A 19,820-nucleotide genomic window follows, 5' to 3' on the forward strand; every position below is an offset into this window, starting at 1 on the left:
TTTGGTTTTAAAATAAGTTTTTTAGCTAGAACACGACCCACCAGAGATATGTTCCTGCAAGCCCTCATGATCCTTCTGTTGGCTCCAGTCACCTTGGCAATACCAGAACATCCTCTTCGGGGAGCAATCCAAACCATCGCCTCAGCTGCTGGTGCTACAAATTGCTGGATGTGCACCTTGCTAGATTCAACCAATGGACTGGGACTTGAATTTGTACCACTCAGCCTAAATGATTGGTGGAACAAAAGCGACATCTTTCAGTGGGGACCAGCATGGTACACCAACAACCCTCGCAATGACTCGGGGGAGGTGGGACAATGGCATCGCACTGTTTGGGGACAGCCTGTGGAATATGTAACGGGATCATCTAAAGAAGTATACCCTATTTGTTTTGAAACTCAGGGTGACATACAAATGGGTAGTCTAAATAAGCAGCAATGTGCCCATACAATTGTATTTGATCAGAAAAGTGGGGGTTGGACTACCTACCCACCCATGAGCGACAAAAGAACTTTAAAATGTTGGAAAGGTCCCATCAATGGCACACTTGAACATAGACCCCTTTTTAGTATATATAATGCCACAATTGTTCCCCTGAATATGAGTAGATACCCTGAAAGCAGAGATTGGTATGACCAATCACTGTTCTTTATTCCCAGTTCCGGACACATTTATAACCCATTGCTAATCAAATCTATTAACTCCTTATTAGATCAGTGTAATGAAAATGGACTTTTTCGCTCAGATCAAATTTTAGAAGATTTGTTAATAGTTTTGCTCTGTACTAACATTAAGATGGGATATTGTGTTCCATATCACCAACCCATACCTAAACCTGAGGGGGGCAGGTGGCACAGAGGACCTTATTCACCTATTCTTAGTAAAGAACCTGGCTTGTTCTTTATTTGTGGGGACAAGGCGTATAAATATCTCCCTGTAGGTTGGACTGGAAGGTGTTCACTGGGACATGCAGTACCCGAGGGACTAACAGTACACCCTCATGTTAATGCCCCCAGAATAACAAATCTGGGAAGTTTTATACACCGGTCCAAACGAAAGTTCACCTACAACCCCCTGATTGAACGGCCCTCTGGTTTTCACCGATTTACACGTGCACTTATACCTTGGTTAGGTATAACTGAGCTCGAGATGGCAATAGCAAATGTTTCTGGACAATTGGAAATTGCTCTGAATCATACTGCTGATGCATTAGGGCTTTTAAATGAACAACTTCAGTCTGTGGCCCGATATGCTCTGCAGAACAGAATAGCACTGGACGCTACACTAGCCCAGCAAGGAGGAGTGTGTGCTGTCATCAACCAATCTTGTTGTTTTTATGTAAATCATTCAGGGCAAATAGAGCAAGATGTGGTTGCTATTAAAGGTGCAGTTAAAATTTTACATGCAGTGGCTGAGAATGGACAAACCTCATGGATGCAATGGTTAGCTCAACACTTGGGATTCTCCCTCTCCCCGTTTTTACATTCGGTTGTGAATACTGTTTTAACCATTTTAATTATTGTAATTGTTTTTTGTGTAACTTTATGTATTATGAAGCGTTTGATTCAAACTGCTCTGTCCTCCACGCAAATCAGATACCTAGAGCTAAAAAGGGATCCTAACCAATTCCGCGAACCCTCATCCTCTAATTTGGTTGTTGGGTATTTCTAGATTTCCCCAAGGAGGGCAAGAGGTGCTGGCATCACCGCCACCTTGCAATCTGGGATGTAGTGTGGTGCATCAGGGGGTGGAATGTAGCCAGACAGCCAGCCCCCGCCCCTCAGACCAGCATTGCTGGAAACACAGGAGGAAGCAGGAACAGGGCACTTAACATATATTCCAGCACAGCCTTTGAAGCTGTGAAAGCACAGGTGTGCTGCTACAATGTGCCTCTGGGAACAGATACAACGATTAAACTCACAGCAGGCAGAGGCCCTGTGACAGACATGGCTCTTAGCCCCTACTAAATAGCGTGATGCACACACACCAACATCCTAGTTGGGAAAATATTTACCCTGATAAAAGAAATGTCCAGTCGTCGACACTTATTGTTTCTCTCCTTTGCAAGTGTAAACTACTCTTGCGAAAGCTGGCGTCACCCCGACAGACCAGCCTCAATTTGGCATAAGAAAGGAGAAAGAGAATAAAGGAGTACAGAGGTATAAGTAGGGGACCTACAGCACCATGATTTTTGAGTGCTTTTCACTATCTATCTGCTGGTCAGATAAGTGACAGCCTCCCAAGGCTTCTGCAGCTAAGAGGGTCCCTACGCCTTGTCCCTTATTCGTCTTTCCGCGGAATTGAGTGACCGATCCTGGCTTGGCACCGCTGGAATCGAGAGATGCAAGGAGGGTAAGAAGCACCCACACCTGATCTCCTATCTTTAGTGTACACATATTTTGAAATAGAGCTCTATACTTTGTTTTCTTTTCTTTGGGATTGTGGCTTCAGTTTTGTAACTTGTTTGTGTGTGTAACATCTCTACATTTAAATAAGTAGGCACTAGCAATTTTGTAACCACATGATTAGAATCTAGCTTAATAAATTTTGGTAACCATTTATGCATAAGCCTGACTTGTTTTCTCTGGTTTACTGTAAAGCAGCCAACACAATTAAAGAACCTCAGCCGTTTTGGCTCTAAAGCCTGGCCATTAGGTGAGAGTACTAAGAGCCTAGCGCTGAGTTGTGCCGCCTCCACGGGGCAAACTCTTGGGGCACCTGTCAGTCAATCCTGGCTGCCCGCTGCGAAGGAGCTCTGAGCTCTAGCAGTTAAAGTCACAGGTGTGGAGAGGCTCTTAGTGCTGCCATTGGGGCACCTGTCAGTCAGTATTGACTGCCCGCTGCGAAGGAGCTCTGAGCTCTAGCAGTTAAAGTCACGGGTGGTTAGGACCTTGGGGCATCCGTCAGCCTAGCCCGGGCTGCCCGCCGCGAAGGGACAGTGCGTCCTAGCGGTTAAAGTCACGGATGGTATAAACGGGCATAGCTGGCACCTCACCAAACATCCTTGGCCGTCGGCTAACACCATGTGTGGTCTCTGCTGAAAGTTAAGAACTCACTGGTCATCATAGTTATTGCGGGATGGATGGATGGAAAAATTTTAAGAGTTATGTAACATGTAGAACATTGTGCTCCAAAGCTGCTGGAGGTGAAACTGGTCATCTGGGGCAAGGTGGTTCTCATGGCTAACTCACTCAAGAGTGGGAACAGCTGACAATCTATCGACCCAGCCCAGCCAAGTGTTTACACTCTGACAAGATGCAGGCTGGGCCTTTACAGAGCACAAGAAGCCCAAGACAAAGGTCTTCACTGGGGGTTAGTATCAGGGCAAACTGAAGGTAACAAAATGCCCTGATTATGAAAAGAGACAAAAGGTCTGGAACTGTCTAATAGGAGAAAGAAGGGCCCAAGGTGGTATCCATTAGGGAGGCAATACTCTGTCAGCGTCTCATGAAAAATGTATCCCAGCACTTTAGACCTGATACTTGAAGTGCTATATGGACTGACCGTTGGGAGAGAAATACCACGTTAGACAGGAGAGGAACTTGTTAGTAAATATAGGCTGTAGATTATGTTTCACATTTTTCTTTTATCTGTAGCTATATATTTCTAATCCTTATACTTGCTTCTATTTGAATCTTTACCTTAAGCTTTGTTAAATAAACTTTAACTTCTCTTTGATTTTACTATAGACACTAGTAAGTGCTGTGTGCTAAGGAGAGTGTTGTAACTGAGGTCAAACTAGTGAGCTGGTGGGCACTGCTTCCAAGGGGGCAGTGAATCTATGTGCACTGAGGGTATCCAGAGGTGAAGGGACTGAGTGCTTGAGTGTAATGAAGTGAGGTGTACAGACAGGTTAGCAGGATACATGCCCCGGGGCCAAAGCAGAACTCTGGGGGCTAACTACCTCCAGAAATTTAGCAACAGGTTCTCTCTGCTCTGCCTCAAGGACTCACTCAGGAAGCCTAAAGGCTGGGGAGTGCAAATTGCTAGCCTGCAGAGGGAAAGAGTGGGGCGATCAGAGTCCAGGGTAGGGCACTCATGTTGCCAGCAGCCAGTCGTTTTGGGTGAATTTCCCTCGGTGGGCCCAAACAAGTCTCCCTTGACCCATAAGCAGGCAGCAGCAATTCACCTATACCAATGGGTAACCTCAAAAGTGTCACAATGTGCCACATGACCTTGTAGCTTATGGGCACACATCCATTTTTTCTTTGAAAATTATATTAATTTGAAGCTCTGGTGGCAGCTTATAAGGGGTTGGAGAAAATTCAATGTCATGCTGTCTGATTGGCTCACAACTAGGAGCAGGGCAGATGTCAGAAAACAAGGCAGACACCCTAAACTGATGGTGTTGCTATAATTATATCTCACCAAGCCAGTAACAAATATGAAATCCTGGACCACTATCCCAGTCTTTCCATGGAGTCACAGACTGTCCCCTTATACTCCCCAGTCTATCTTGCCACCCAGGCAAGCTGGACTATGTGAAAAATAGTCACACAAGAAATCACACCACATTCAGGTTGCTCCTAGTCCCAAGAAACCAGTCACTTACCCAAGATCTTACACCAATGACAAAAAGATGAGAACGTTAGCTAACTCTCTTCTTTGACAAGAATCACTGATCCAATGTATACTGGTCTAGAATCACAAAATCTGCTGGTGAATCTGAAATGGAAATACAGCATTTTACAATCATTCAAAGAATGTATTGAAATGTTACACTCATGTTCAGATATGACAATGCTGTGGGTTGGCAGTGGGAAATTAGTGGGAATTTGACTTGTTACTTTGCAATTTCTTACTATTTGCAATTTCTACTCAAGATTTATAAATATTGTAGAAATAACTTGGAATCATAAATTACCAATGGAGCCAGAAATTCTGTTCCCTATGTGACATTTTTACTAGGACTACAAAGGCTTTTTAAAAAAGGACTATAGTTCCCTGGGTTATGCAGAAATTGACCTTATAGAAAGTGGATTACTCATGCATGTGCCTGTCTAGCTTTCTTAGACATTTCTAAGCTATCATCTTGATAATAAAATATTGCATCCCCGTTTTTTGAATGCTTTGCTGATATGGAAGAAAGTGTTTACGATGAGCATCTTATTTGTTATAAGGTTCTAATCTGGTGATTTTTCTTGTTGCAGGATCTGGGAGTCCTCCTTGCTCCAGGCTGCCAAGGAAAATGATGTCCAAACCATCCAGAAACTGCTCACCTGCCATACTTGTGATATTCATCAAAGAGGTAGGGTACTCCATATGGTGTCCATGACTAGGATAGCTGCAAGGAGAGGACACCTTGGGACTGAGAGTCTGGAGGATGGCAAAGCTTCTCAAGCAGTAGAAAAGGGTGATCTTGGCAGGTCGGAGTGAAAACACTCTTTGCGTGAGGGTAGGGAGTCCTCAGGATTGAGTGTATTACTCTCTAAGATTCATCTCACCAGGCTGGCAAAGGAACTTATGACACATATACATGACTCTCTCTCTCCAGGTGCCTTGGGGGAGACAGCTCTTCATGTGGCTGCCTTGTATGATAGTGTGGAGGCTGCACAGATGCTGATGGATGCAGCTCCAGAACTTGTCAATGAAGCAATGACATCAGAATTCTATGCAGGTAAGAATGCCAAGATGAATAGACATGGGCTGAGACTGCCGGAATGGCTGGGAGATATGGCATAGTCGCTGAGATTCTGTTAGCTTTGTGTCCAGATCCCAAGGTGCCCTTTATAAAATGGTCTGTTTCAGGGAATCATGTTTTACTGCCACTTACCTTCATTTTCAACTACCCATGGGTGCTGTTGTGTTCCCAACAGATCTCCAGGAAATGAAACCTATACATATTCCTTTAAAAGAGGGTGCATTTAGAGGGTCATTTTATCCTTGGAGGATATCCTATTCCCAACTACCACCCCAAAATCTGAGATCCAATAATTATATCTGGACTCCTAGCTAAGCACAGTCAACTTTTGAGTGGAAAACCTCCAAGGAAAGATCTAAGTGCTGGAAGAAGTAGTATTGATTCAGTAGGTGATGCTTTTCCATCTAAGTTATTCCTGAACCTAGTGTCCCAGTGTGGTGCTAGAGGGAGATATGCTCTAGGGAGTGGTGTGATTGATTCCCTAGAGGTTGGTCACCTCTCTGAGTCAGTACTGTCCCAAATGCCTCACATGTTGTCAGGAGGATGCAGTGCTGCTGGAGCGGCCATCTTCCAGATGAGACATAAAATCTAGGCCCTCCAGGGTAGGGTTATTAATTTCAGGGTTTGTAAATTACATTCTACCTCCATTAATTCCCTCTGCATTTTCACTTGGATATGGATTTTTTCTTTAGGGTCTACCGACTGTATTGTCACTGTGCATTGTTAAAGAGTTGCCTCCTTCTACCCCAGAACCAGCTGCAAGGGAGGAAAGAATATGGTCTAGTGGCTCGAGTAGGGGATGGGAAGTCAGGAGACCTGAATTCTAGCCACCATCCTGTTACTGACCAAGTCACTTAATTTCTCTGCATTTAGTTTCAGGCTAGATATTCCAGGCTCTTGCACACGGGTTAATGTGAGGTTTAATTGATAAACATTTGTGAAGTGCTCTGAGATCCTCAGCTGGAAAGTGTTACAGAAGTGTAAAATATGAGCAGGAGCATAAGTGGAATTAATGAGGCACTAAACCACTTCACTGAAAAGTGGTGAGAGAGAAGTTGCAAGTGTAAGTCATTTAACAGCAATTAATTTCACAGTTGCAAGTCCTACCTTAGGGCTAAGACACAATAAAGGCGGTATTAGTGAAAACACTGGGCAAAATTCTGCTGGGGTTAATCCACTGAAGTCACTGGGATAGCCAGTGTAACAGAGATAAGAGTTTGGGCTGCAATTTTCCAGGGACATTAACCACTCACATGCAACTGGAATTCCATGGGAGCTGGGCAGGTGACTTCCTTAAGGTCCTTTGAACACCCCAGACTTTGCCCATTGGATTTTTCAGTTATTTACTAATAAAGTGGCCTTGGTTACACAGTTGATCTCTGAAGTGCCTCTGCTCCCTGTGGTGCAATGTTGGCATTACAAAAGGGGTGTGATTGTGTGTTGCAGGGGAGACTGCTCTCCATATCGCTGTGGTGAATAAGAACTTCAAACTTGTGAAGGCGATGCTTGAGAAGGGGGCTGATGTCAACAACCCACAGGCCACTGGCTACGTCTTCAGACTCAGCAGCCACAATCTCATTTACTTTGGTAGGGCTCCATCTGCAGGCCTTGACTGCCACCAGACTTTTCTTCTCTGACACACTATGAGTTCTGTGGCCTCTCTGGATCTGGTATGGTCTGCTCCCTTTCTGTCCCTCTCTCTGTCAACAGGGCCCCATGTGCTCTGGGAATTCCTGTTTATGCAACTGCTATGCAATGCAGACCTTGCTACAGAATTGTGCTCTAGAAGTTCAGCTTTCATTTTCTAAAAAATGTTAAATCTCTAGCCTTTATGTAGACCACTTGCCCTAACATGACCTGAATGAAACCAATGGAGTAATGTCTGCCTGAGTCTGTAGCCAGCCTATCGTAATAGCTCTGTGATGAGCCTACTTATCCATTCTTTTCATTTGGGTGATAACTCTGAAGCCTAACGAGAATTATTATGCCATTGTTTCACTCCTAGACCAGGGATAGTTAAAACTGAAGTTTTATAAACTTTAGTATAAAAAAACCAAACAAATACACCTTGCACAAGCCCCATTACTGCTCAGCACACCTATCTATGTCTCTGCAACCAGAAAGAAAAGGAGTACTTGTGGCACCTTAGAGACTAACAAATTTATTTTAGCATAAGCTTTCATGAGCTAAAGCACTAACACGGCTGCTACTCTGAACTCTGCAACCAGAGTATCCCCTTTGACCCCCCTGAGCAGACTTTCAGTCCTTAAAGGGATAGGGCACAGGAGAATATAAGCCTGATATTGCCTTATGAGTGCTACTCTCCCTCCTCATAAATGTAATGTCATCCCAACATTTCTATTTAAAAAATATATCATACAGTCCATCCATTTGACTTATTAGCAGTCATCCAAGTTCCACAAGTTTGTAACAGTCATTCTCAAGTTAGTCTTTGAGTATCTTCCTCTGTAACAAGCTCTGGTACTGACAGTGAAATCTTCTGCAAGTCTCTTTAGTTTATTTTACATTCAGCAGAAAGTTTCTGTGGCAATTTTAGTTCCATTAGCCAACTGAATAGTTAGTTCTGAACACCTCAAATTCCCAAAGATATTCATATCTTATGGAATAACAGTTCCTATACAATCAGTGCTATAACCATGTCATGCCAAGTTACTGGGCATATGGCAAGCTAGTTAGAAACCATATCTCTCACCGTGCCTCAGTGGGTCACAGCTGAGGATGCCAGATTCAGGACAAGCTGCTGAGAAATGGGGCAGACTCTCCCCAAAATGGTGGTTATTCTACCAAGCTAGTAACAAAAGTAAACTTCTGTCTCACCACATTGGTTAACACGAAGTCAAAGATGCAGTCTCCTTAGGCATCCCAGCCCTTATTTCACCCCCAGACACTAGACTTTGTGATGAGTGGCTATTGAAAACCAATTTAATCAAACCAAGGTTTCTTCTGATATCAAGAGACCATCCACTTAGCCAGGTAGATATATAATTCAGATCTTAGCCAATAATCACACTGCTGCCAATCCATTAGTAACTGAAATTTAAAGGTTTATTTATAAGAGAAAATAAATAGAAGAGAGTTAAAGTGGTTATGGAAATCATGTACATATAAGAGATTGAAAAGTTCTTATATCAGATTTGAAGCAGTGATGGAATAAACTGCTAGTTTGCAAATTTCTCTCTGGAACTTACCACAGCAGCTTGGGGGTCATGAGTCCTTGATTAGAGCTTCCTTGTTATTTTAGGCCCAAGATGGAGTCCAGAGTCACACGAGCAAGTCACATGCCCTTACATGCTTTGAAGACTCACAGGAGCAGCCTTTACCCATATTCTGGCTAAAGCATCCACAGGAAGACTCACTGGGTGGGGACAAGCTTCTTCTGTGGCCCATTGTGAGTGTTAGATGTTCTTTAATGGGCCATCAACTTGAATAGTTCATTCACAATGTGCTGGCCAGACTGGATGTAAATTACCTTGGGGATGTTTCAGAGTAGCAGCCGTGTTAGTCTGTATTCGCAAAAAGAAAAGGAGGACTTGTGGCACCTTAGAGACTAACCAATTTATTAGAGCATAAGCTTTCGTGAGCTACAGCTCACTTCCTCAGATGCATATCGTGGAAACTGTTTCCACGATATGCATCTGAGGAAGTGAGCTGTAGCTCACGAAAGCTTATGCTCTAATAAATTGGTTAGTCTCTAAGGTGCCACAAGTCCTCCTTTTCTTTTTACCTTGGGGATGTTATCCCAGGAGCAAACACATTTGGGATATAGATCTATATAGCCTATATTCTTAACTTCAAATACTGTGATGATACACGGATACAAACAAGCTAATCATACTTAGCAAATCATAACGTTTTCATTAACATTGTACATGATTTACTTTGTACACGATTTGTTGCAATTGTCTAACAATGGCAATATTCATTATATAAATGGTCATGTTTCTATCATACAGCATCACAATACTAAATTAACATAATTATAAACTATCCAGAGCTATCAAATACTTCATTTCCCAATATTACATCAGCCTTGGAGAGAATGTAAGATTAGGTCCAGGAATAGGCGCTTGGTATGGCATGTGACAAACAAGTGGATAAATCCATGATGCATTCACTAGTCCAAAAGTTGGATTTAGACACTTATAAGTAGGTGTTCCTAATCGTTCATATGTCAGTGGGACTTTTCTCTCGCTGGTCAGGTGACTTCACATGTTAGTGGATTGTCTGGTGATCTGTCCTCTTGTGCAGTGCTTGTTTCAGGTTCCATGGTCTCATTTTGGCATTCATGTTTCTCTACAGCAGCTGTGAATGTCATATCACTCCACTCAGCTGCTTTCAAGTTTACAGAATCAACTACATCCTCATTTCCCAGGAATTGAGGGTCTGTACTATGGGCAGTATCTGGAACCATCACGTAATGTGGTTCATCTTCACCCTCACTGCTGTCCTTTTGTTATCTCTTATTGCACTAGCTTGCCTTGTTTTCTGTGTCTTATCATAGAATATCAGGGTTGGAAGGGACCTCAGGAGGTCATCTAGTCCAACCGCCTGCTCAAAGCAGGACCAATTCCAGGCCCAGATCCCTAAATGGCCCCCTCAGGGATTGAACTCATAACCCTGGGTTTAGCAGGCCAATGCTCAAACCACTGAGCTATCCCTCCCCGCCTGCGGTGGGTTAGAGGATGGAATTATATCCCTAAGTAAGAAGTCACAGGAAAGTAAAAGATTGCAGTGAAGAGCTCTAACATATCCTTTTACATCTTCTGCTTTTACTTCATAGACTGAACTATCCCCTTTCCTTTGAAGTACTACATGAATCTTATCTTCCCACTAGGATCTTAATTTGCCTTTTGCTCCTTTCTCTGAAAGGTTCCTGACAAGTACTCTGCCACTTGGTAAGAGAGCAGCACCATGCACTTGTGGAACTCTTGGATTTGACTAATAAGTCAAATGGATGGACTGTATGTTAGACGTTTTAATATAAATGTTGGGACAACATCACATTTACAATGTGTTGTCTTGTGGTTTCGTAAGAAGGAGGCACAGTCTGGATGTAGAAGTAAGGCTTTATTAGAACTAAAACAGAAGTACATAAAACAAAGGGAAGCCATGTGCTCCTAGCTGTGTAGCTGGTGAAGCTGACTCTGGAGTGCCTCCAGCCAGTTCTCACTGGCCCCAATCCAGTTCCCGTTAACATGTGCTCTGCTCTTAAAGGCCCAGTACATGCTCCTAACATTTGAGGGGGGAGTGTAGCACGCACAAACGAATGTCAGAATTAGATTTACCTTTGCCCTTTAAGAAGCTCTTTCGCGGCAGCAAGCACTGGGAGGGAGGGGGGAAAAGCGGGCACATGGCGTGCTCATGGAGGAGGCGGAGTGGAGGCAGAGCTGGAGCGGGGGCAGGAAGCTGTCAGTGGGTGCAGAGCACCTACCAATTTTTCCCCATGGGTGCTCCAGTCCCGGAGCACCCACGGAGTTGGTGCCTATGCACCCACCTATAACGAACCCCCTGGGTCCAAGCCATTTGGCTATTATAGCTAGGTGTTTGTTGTAGCAAAAGAGAGGGAGGGCACAGCTCCTCCAGCCCCGGGGCCACAGCGTTCGCAATGTCACAGAGCTCCTCACCACCCCAATGTGCCCCCTACCTCCCCTTCACCTGGACCACCTTGGCGAGCCCTCTTCACCCAGAACCTCTCCCCACTGAACCCCAACCAGCTGTACCTGGACCCCCACCCCACTAAGTTCTCCTGGATCCCCCCTGCTGAGTCCCCTACACTCAGACTGCACCAATGAGCCCCACTACTTTTGCCTAGACCCCTTTCAGAATCCCATTGCCCTTGCACCCAGAACCAGACTCTGTGCATTCAGATCCCGCCCCCACCCAGACACCTCGCTCAGCTGCCCACACCCAGATTGCACCACACAGAACCCTCTCATCCTACACCTGGATCCCCCCACACTTGGATCCTGCTGGGCTGAGCCTGCCTGCCCACACCTGGTGCACCTAGCATGGAGGGGCAGGGCCCCAGGGTGTTTCTGGGGCAGGCCCGGCCCTTGCATTGTGTCAGGGTTGGGTGCAGCCTCACCACAGAGTCCATGTCCTGGGGAGGGCTGCAGGGTGATTTCCCACCTCCATGCAGCCAGTGGCCTGTGCTCCCCACTGCCATGCTGGAGGCTCCACATTTATTTATTGACAAATAAAATTTGCAGAATTTTAAAATATTGTGTGCAGAATTTTTATTTTTTTTGGCTCAGAATTCCCTCAGGAGCAGCAACTGCAGGCTGCTCCTGGTAAATCAGATGCAGTATCAGCTTTATCTCTGCTTTTCCTATACCACATCCTGACTCTGCCAGATTGCCTGCAACAACACATCTTCTTCTCTGGGCTTGCTTCATGTCTGCATGACTGCTCATACCATTATCAGTTCTTTTGTCACAGTCCTGGACAGGTTTCAGAGTAACAGCCGTGTTAGTCTGTGTTTGCAAAAAGAAAAGGAGTACTTGTGGCACCTTAGAGACTGTGCTGGAAATGGCCCAACTTAATGATCACTTTAGATAAGCTATTACCAGCAGGAGAGTGAGTTTGTATGGGGGTGGGGGAGGTGAGAAAACCTGGATTTGTGCTGGAAATGGCCCACCTTGATTATCACGCACATTGTAGGGAGAGTGGTCACTTTGGATAAGCTATTACCAGCAGGAGAGTGAGTTTGTATGTGTGGTTTTTTGGAGGGGGGTGAGGGAGTGAGAGAACCTGGATTTGTGCTAGAAATGACCCACCTTGATTATCATACACATTGTAAAGAGAGTGGTCACTTTGGATGGGCTATTACCAGCAGGAGAGTGAGTTTGTGGCGGGGGGGGGGGGGGCGGAGGGTGAGAAAACCTGGATTTGTGCTGGAAATGGCCCAACTTGATGATCACTTTAGATAAGCTATTACCAGCAGGACAGTGGGGTGGGAGGGGGTATTGTTTCATGGTCTCTGTGTGTATATAATGTCTACTGCAGTTTCCACGGTATGCATCTGATGAAGTGAGCTGTAGCTCACGAAAGCTCATGCTCAAATAAATTGGTTAGTCTCTAAGGTGCCACAAGTCCTGGACAGCCTGCTTTAATATGTTAATTTCAGCTATCACATCTTAGATTGCATCAATACTAGCCTTTAGTTCCCTTACCTCATTGATCAGTATGGGAGACTCCTTTTCCTTTGGGAGGAAGTGTTGCTTTACTCTCTGATCAGTGCTCTGTGTATAGGACGACCGAACAGAATTATATGCAACTGCCGTAGCACATACGCCTCCATTCCCCAGCTTCTGCTCTCTCTCTATCTGATCATTTACAAAAGTGTGCAGCTTCTCAAACAAGGTCTCATCTGCAACCTGATTATCTTTTAAATAAAGTTGAATCACAGTCTGAATATTGTCATTCTGCAGTCCTGTCAGGACTGTATGGAGGAACATGTTTTGTACAAAGACAAGGTCATTTCTTAGGTCAGAGTCAGCTTCTTGTCAGGCTGGCAAACATTATGTCTCAAATCAAGGGCTCAGACTAGGAAATCCAGAGGTGTCTGTTTTGGCTCTTGTGTTGCTCTTGAGAGCTGCAGGTAAAGTTCAATGGCACATTTTCTTGATTATAGGTTTCAGAGTAACAGCCGTGTTAGTCTGTCTTCACAGTTAAGATGCATCCGATGAAGTGAGCTGTAGCTCACGAAAGCTCATGCTCAAATAAATTGGTTAGTCTCAAAGGTGCCACAAGTACTCCTTTTCTTTTTTCTTGATTATAGGATCTTAAGATACCCCTCAGTTTTGGCAGGCTCAGATTAGTTTTTCTCTCCAAGTAGCCCCTGAAGCTCCGTGCTGGGCAAAGAGCCCCGATCACATATTTTCTGCCTCAGTGTACCCCGTTTGAGTCCCACTTTCAATTGATTGGCTTAACCTGTCCTTTTGGTGGAAATTCCCAATCTTCTCTGTAGGTTTAAAGTCTTTCTTTAAAATTGCTTTTGTTTTCTGTGGTAGGCTGACAGATTTGACAACAGGGGGCTGGTTTTAATTTTTTTCATCATTTCATTCTATTTTAATTTTTCACTTTACCGTTTCTGAATGGTCTTTCATCAGTTTTTCCCATTTGCTTCTCCATTGCTGTGAGGTGTAAAATCTTATCTTTTAATGACAGCAGTGCAGACACTTCCTGATCTTCCAACTCATCCTGCTCATGTAAATTGCTTCTTCTATATTTGACTAAAGCAAAATGACATTTAGCTGCAGTTTCACTCTGACTTGACCCAGAAATACCCAGAGAGTCACAAACTTCTCTTAAAACTTCATCCTTTAGCAGGTATTAAAGGGCTCCTATGTCCATGTGAAGGTCCTCTAACTCCCCCCGCCAGAGTACTTACAAACCATTAAATCTCCCCTAGCAGCTATTCCTGGAACAGTCTACAAAAGATTCAGGTTCAGGTTTGTCTCTTAGGGTAGGTTTGCATAGCAAAAAAAAAAAAAAAAAAAGGAAAAGGAAAAGAAAAAAAACTGCAGCAGCAAGTCTCAGAGCCCAGGCCAATTGACTCTGCCTCATGGAGCTTGAGGTGCAGGGCTAAAAATAGTAGTGTAGAAGTTCAGGCTTAGGCTGGAAGGGGGAGGGTCTCAGAGCCCAGGCTCCAGCCCTAGCCCAAACAGCTACACCAAGGGTCCCCAGACTTTTCATGGCAGTGCCCTCCCTTACCCCTGTCCACACCCCCCTTCCCAAGAGCCGGGCCGCGGCTAGGGGTGTGTGTGGACAAGGTAAGGGGGCTGCGGCTGGGGCCGCAACAGCTGGGGGCAGGTTTGGGTCTGGGTCCAGGAGTCCCAAGACTGGCCAATCAACTCCCAGAAAATGGAAGTCACTCCCTGGTTCAAGTACAGCTGCTTGGCACTTAATACTTCCATTTTATTCTGACCGCTGAGTGAACCTTCTGCTGTATTTGTTATGGCCACCAACATGAAGAAGTCCTTGCTAGTTGGTCACAGGTGCACAGCCAGATTTTGGTGAATCTCTGGTGCAGTGGTTCTCAACCTATTTATCTTTGTGGCCCACAAAATATTTCCTGGGCCATAGGTTGAGAACTACAGTGCCCCACACTTAAGCCCACCCGCAAACTATTATGCCTAGTGTCCTCTGCCCAGAGACCCCTCCACAGAGTGGGACCAAGAGCAGAGAGCGGGGTGCGGGGCCCTGGCACAATTTGGAAACCCCATTTTCTCAAAACCAGCAGATACTTTTGGAATATCTTTTATGATCGCCACCTTGGAGTAAACCACACACCTGATTGCCTCTGCCACCACTTTACCCTCAGTTGACTTTGCAATGCTGAACTGGTTAGCAATCGGCCTGTAGCATTGTGGGGTAGCCAGCTTCCAGACAATTACGGCAACCCACTTCTGGATTGGTATTGGCCGCCCCCATATGTGTGTCCTGATGCTGGAGGGTCGGAGCAAGCTGCTCACAAAGCTCCAGAAACATAACTTTCTTCATGCGAAAGTTCTGGACCCACTACTGGTTGTCCCAGATCCACATGACCATGTGGTCCCACCAGTCTCTGCTTGTGGCCCAGTCTGTACTTGTGGATCCAGAAGTGCCAGTCTACACAGGTGGCATCAGTGGCTATCCTGAGAGTTGTAAGCAGCATCAGCTAGTTCAAGTCCTCAATGTCTGTGTCCTCTTCCTCCTCCGACTCCTCCTCCAGATGCCTTTGGTGGGTCAGGAAATGCGGCTCGAATGTCCACCAGCATCTCATTGAAGCTCTGCCCATTTAGTGAAACAGGAGTGAAAACACAAGCAAGAGAAGCTCTTCAAATGGTGACTCCGCCATGATGCTGTCTCTGGTTGCCCAGAACATGCAGACCCAAAATACGGCTCAGCAAGATGTTGGGAACTTGGTGGGCTGTGACAGCTTCTTGTAACATGCAAGATGGACAGTCAAGTTTTCCCACACTGCACTATAATCTAGGGGCTAGAGTGGCCACAGCTGGGAGGGTTGGGGAGAGCACCAGGCAGCCTGGGATAGATGGTTTGACTCGGGTGCTGCAGTGTGGATGCTGGATCTCCAGATTTGGGGCCCAGATCCACAAATTGTAAATCTGTGGTCACCAATGTGTGTGGATGCTCAAGCCCTGGGCTTGCAAACCCAGGGTGTGCGGATTCGAGTCCCACTAACTGTGGGCTTACATGGCAGAGTAGACATACCCTGGGAACACTCACAGCTCTGCTGTTGCCATGCAACCAGAGCTATCCCCTTTAATGCCTTCAGCAGACTTTCAGTCCTTAAAGAGTCAAGGCACAGGTAAATGTAACCCTGATGTGCCCTTATGGGTGCTACACCATCATTTGTAAATGCTTCACATTGGACCATTTTAGCAGAAACATCCAACTAATGTGTTAATCCCAAATTGCCTCCTACTCCTTCCCAGGTGGTCAGATCCCCAGTTGCTTCCTACCCAGCTGTTAAAACCTCCAGCTTCCCCCAGCACCCTCTCCTATATAGTTACAAAATTCTGCAATACACTGAAAGTAATAAAAAGTAAGGGCACCATGACATGAATGAAGTTTCATGTCAAAGGGGCAGAGTATGTGCACATCCCTCTTATTGAGTAGTATTTTACTTCACAGATGGCCCTATTGATTTCAGTGGAGCTACACGTGGAGCAAGATACTATTCAGTGTGTGTAAGGAATTCACAGACTGGGTCCCCAAAATAATCCAAAGGGCTCGGTGCTCATGGCATTATTTTTTCAATGAACATGTCCATTTAAAAACAACATGATCTGATGCTGCCACAGAATTTCCCTTTTGCTGAACAATAGGCCTGCAAAAACCTGAGGGCCTTGCCACAGAGTACTTGGGTTTGTCTGTCAGCCATCTTTCTGTCTCTCTTATTCATCTCTCTTTCTTCCATCCATTCATATCTCTTTCTCTTTCTGGCTAGCATCTATGCCATCTCATCTTAATGCCATAGATCATCTCATTAATGATCTGGAGGTTGGCGTGGATTGCACCCTCAGCAAGTTTGCAGATGACACTAAACTGGGAGGAGTGGTAGAAATGCTGGAAGGTAGGGATAGGATACCTAGGGACCTAGACAAATTAGAGGATTGGGCCAAAAGAAATCTGATGAGGTTCAACAAGGACAAGTACAGAGTCCTGCACTTAGGACGGAAGAACCCCATGCACTGCTACAGACTAGGGACCAAGAGGCTAGGCAGCAGTTCTGCAGGAAAGGACCTAGGGGTTAAAGTGGACGAGACGCTGGATATGAGTCAACAGTGTGCCCTTGTTGCCAAGAAGGCTAACGGCATTTTGGGCTGTATAAGTAGGAGCATTACCAGCAAGTCAAGGGACGTGATCATTCCCCTCTATTGGGCATTGGTGAGGCCTCGTCTGGAGTACTGTGTCCAGTTTTGGGCCCCACACTACAAGAAGGATGTGGAAAAATTTGACACAGTCCAGCGAAAGGCAACAAAAATGATTAGGGGACTGGAACATATGATTTAGGAGGAGAGGCTGACGGAACTGGGATTATTTAGTCTGCAGAAGAGAAGAATGAGGGGGGATTTGATAGCTGCTTTCAACTACCTGAAAGGGCATTCCAAAGAGGATGGATCTAGACTGTTCTCAGTGGTAGCTGATGACAGAACGAGGAGTAATGGTCTCAAGTTGCAGTGGGGGAGGTTTAGGTTGGATATTAGGAAAAACTTTTTCACTAGGAGGGTGGTGAAGCACTGGAATGCGTTACCTAGGGAAGTGGTGGAATCTCCTTCCTTAGAGGTTTTTAAGGTCAGGCTTGAGAAAGTCCTGGCTGGGATGATTTAGTTGAATATTTGTCCTGCTTTGAGCAGGGGGTTGGACTAGATGACCACCTGAGGTCCCTTCCAACCCTGCTATTCTATGATTCTATGATCATATGATCTCATCTCATCCCATCCTCCTTGAAGCATGTGCCCAGTAGACAGAGGAATTGTTAAAGAGACTCCATAGGGGATAACTAAGAATAAAGGGGTGAAATTTAGCAATGAGAAAATGTAGGCTGAATACCAGGAAACATTTCTGAAAAGCAAAAATATTTCCCCTGTGAGATTAGCAGAAGCCTCAAAGCAGGAGTCACTTAAAACTAAAAGGATAACATCTCAGATAATAAGAAAAAAACTGGAGCAGAATAGCATTCCGTATATTTGGTACTAAGTGGGGCTATCTCTTAACAGGAGACTGGTCTGTTTCTTGAGCAGAATGCTGGGAACATTTCTGTTTCTGGCTGGGCTTGGGGACATGGGGTATAGATAAGATGTGACCTAATAGTCCTGGGACCTTACAATTCTGGCTAACCTACAGGAAAGGAGTGGCTCCTTTATTTCAGAAACTTTGTGCTGTTCAATGGAACTTCCCAGGCAGGAAATTCCCTGCAGCATAGATGGAATGTTAAGGCTACAGGATTGTAGCAGGCCTTTTCCATATCCAAATCCTATGATCCACTTCAGGAGTATTCTTGTATTTAAAGATTGATTTTTCCTTTGAGATTTTGCTGGGCCAGAGCCTCAGGTGACATAAATTAGAGTAGCACAACCATTCTATGCTACCCATTTCTGACTGTAATTAAACTGTATCTAGCAGAGAAATTTACTTTTTTTTTTTTTTTAAATGAGCTTTCATTAATTTTCACTTAGAGTAGTTTGAAACACTCTGGAGAGGAGTATGTGACTGTGGGTTGAGGAGGTTGGCTCAGGGTTCTGCTTTCCCCATGCAGTTTTACTCCTGATTAAATCAAAATCCACACCCACTGAAACTTGGCGTCTTTGAGCTTTTAGCCCCAAAGGGTTTTTAATATTCTCTTGTATATCTGCCTGGCTATTGTTTAATTACAGAGTGGGGAAAGCAAGAGCACTTAAAAAATAAAGGTAATAATCTCCCCATGCGATTGCTTTTAAAAAAACAGAGATAGATTTAGATAGAAACTTTTCAAACAAAATGTATCAGGTATGATTCTGCTCTCATTCATATGCGTGTAAATTGGAAGAAGCTCCACTTAGGTCAGAGTATTTTAGTTCTTGCTTTAGATAGGGCAACTTTTGCTCTTTCTGGGTGAAATTCAACCTTGTGAATAGGGCCAGTATAAGACTGGTGTACTCCTTACATTCCACTTAGGCCATGTCTACACTAGCACTTCTGTCGGCAAAACTTTTGTCACTTAGGGGTGTGAAAAAACACCCTGTGTGACATAAGTTTTGCTGGTATAAGAACTCGTGTGCACAGCGCTGTGTCAGTGGGGGGATGCTTTCCCACCGACATAACTATTGCCACTTGTTGAGCTGATTTTATTACTCTCTCCTGTTGGCATGCCGTTGCTACATGAGCGCTCTTACAATGGCACAGCTGTATTGGTACAGCTGTGCTTCTGTAAGCTTGTAAGTGTAGGCATGGCCTTACACTCTATTTTGCAGGCTTAACTGAGACTGAAGTAGTGCATGGGCACTGTGCTGTTTCTCTGCACAGAAGTGCATTTCACCTTCTGTTCACATTAAGTTTATACTTCCCCTTTTGACCTATTTTATTCTGTTCACTCATGGACTCATAGAATCATGGAAATGCAGGGCCGGAGGGGATCTTGATCAGGACCAAGTAAATCTCGAGCATCCTTGACAGTTGTTTGTCCAACCTGTTATTAAAAATGTCCAGTGATGGGGATTCCACATACTCCCTTGGAAGCCTGTTCCAAAGCTTAACTACTTTTATAGTTAGAAAGTTTTTCCTAATATTTAACATAAAACTCCCTTGCTGCAAATTAAGCCAATTACTTCTTGTCCTATCTTCAGTGGACCTGGAGATATAACAGCCCTTAACACATTTGGAGACTATTATCAGGTCCCACCTCAGTCTTTTTTTCCCCAAAACTAATCGTGCCAAGTTTTTCTAACTTTTCCTCATAGGTCAGGTTTTCTAAACCTCTGATAATTTTTGTGGCTCTCCTCTGGACTCTCCAATTTGTTCACATCTTTCCTAACACATGGTGCCCAAAAATGGACACAGGACTCCAGCTGAGGCCTTTCCGGTGCTGAGTAGAGTGGGACAATCACCTCCCATATCTTATCCACGACACTTCTGTTAATACACCCCAGAATGATATTAGCCGTTGTCACAA

At 44.7% G+C, this 19,820-nt stretch overlaps 1 protein-coding gene across 1 annotated transcript in view; it reads left to right on the forward strand.

Annotated features, from left to right (window-relative positions):
- Window positions 1-295: 295 nt before the first annotated feature.
- LOC311520134 (transient receptor potential cation channel subfamily V member 6-like) overlaps window positions 296-19,820 on the forward strand; it is a gene marked incomplete at its 5' end in the record, with an annotated part of 35,875 nt that continues 16,350 nt past the window's right edge. Inside the window, 4 exons of the mRNA XM_084627391.1 lie at window positions 296-354; window positions 5,151-5,248; window positions 5,495-5,617; window positions 7,088-7,228. Coding sequence (XP_084483517.1) covers window positions 296-354; window positions 5,151-5,248; window positions 5,495-5,617; window positions 7,088-7,228 — 421 coding nt within the window. The remainder of the gene's footprint in view (window positions 355-5,150; window positions 5,249-5,494; window positions 5,618-7,087; window positions 7,229-19,820) is intronic.

Source organism: Lepidochelys olivacea (genome assembly GCF_965140295.1).
Source record: "Lepidochelys olivacea isolate rLepOli2 genome assembly, chromosome: 1".
NCBI lineage: Eukaryota > Metazoa > Chordata > Testudines > Cheloniidae > Lepidochelys > Lepidochelys olivacea.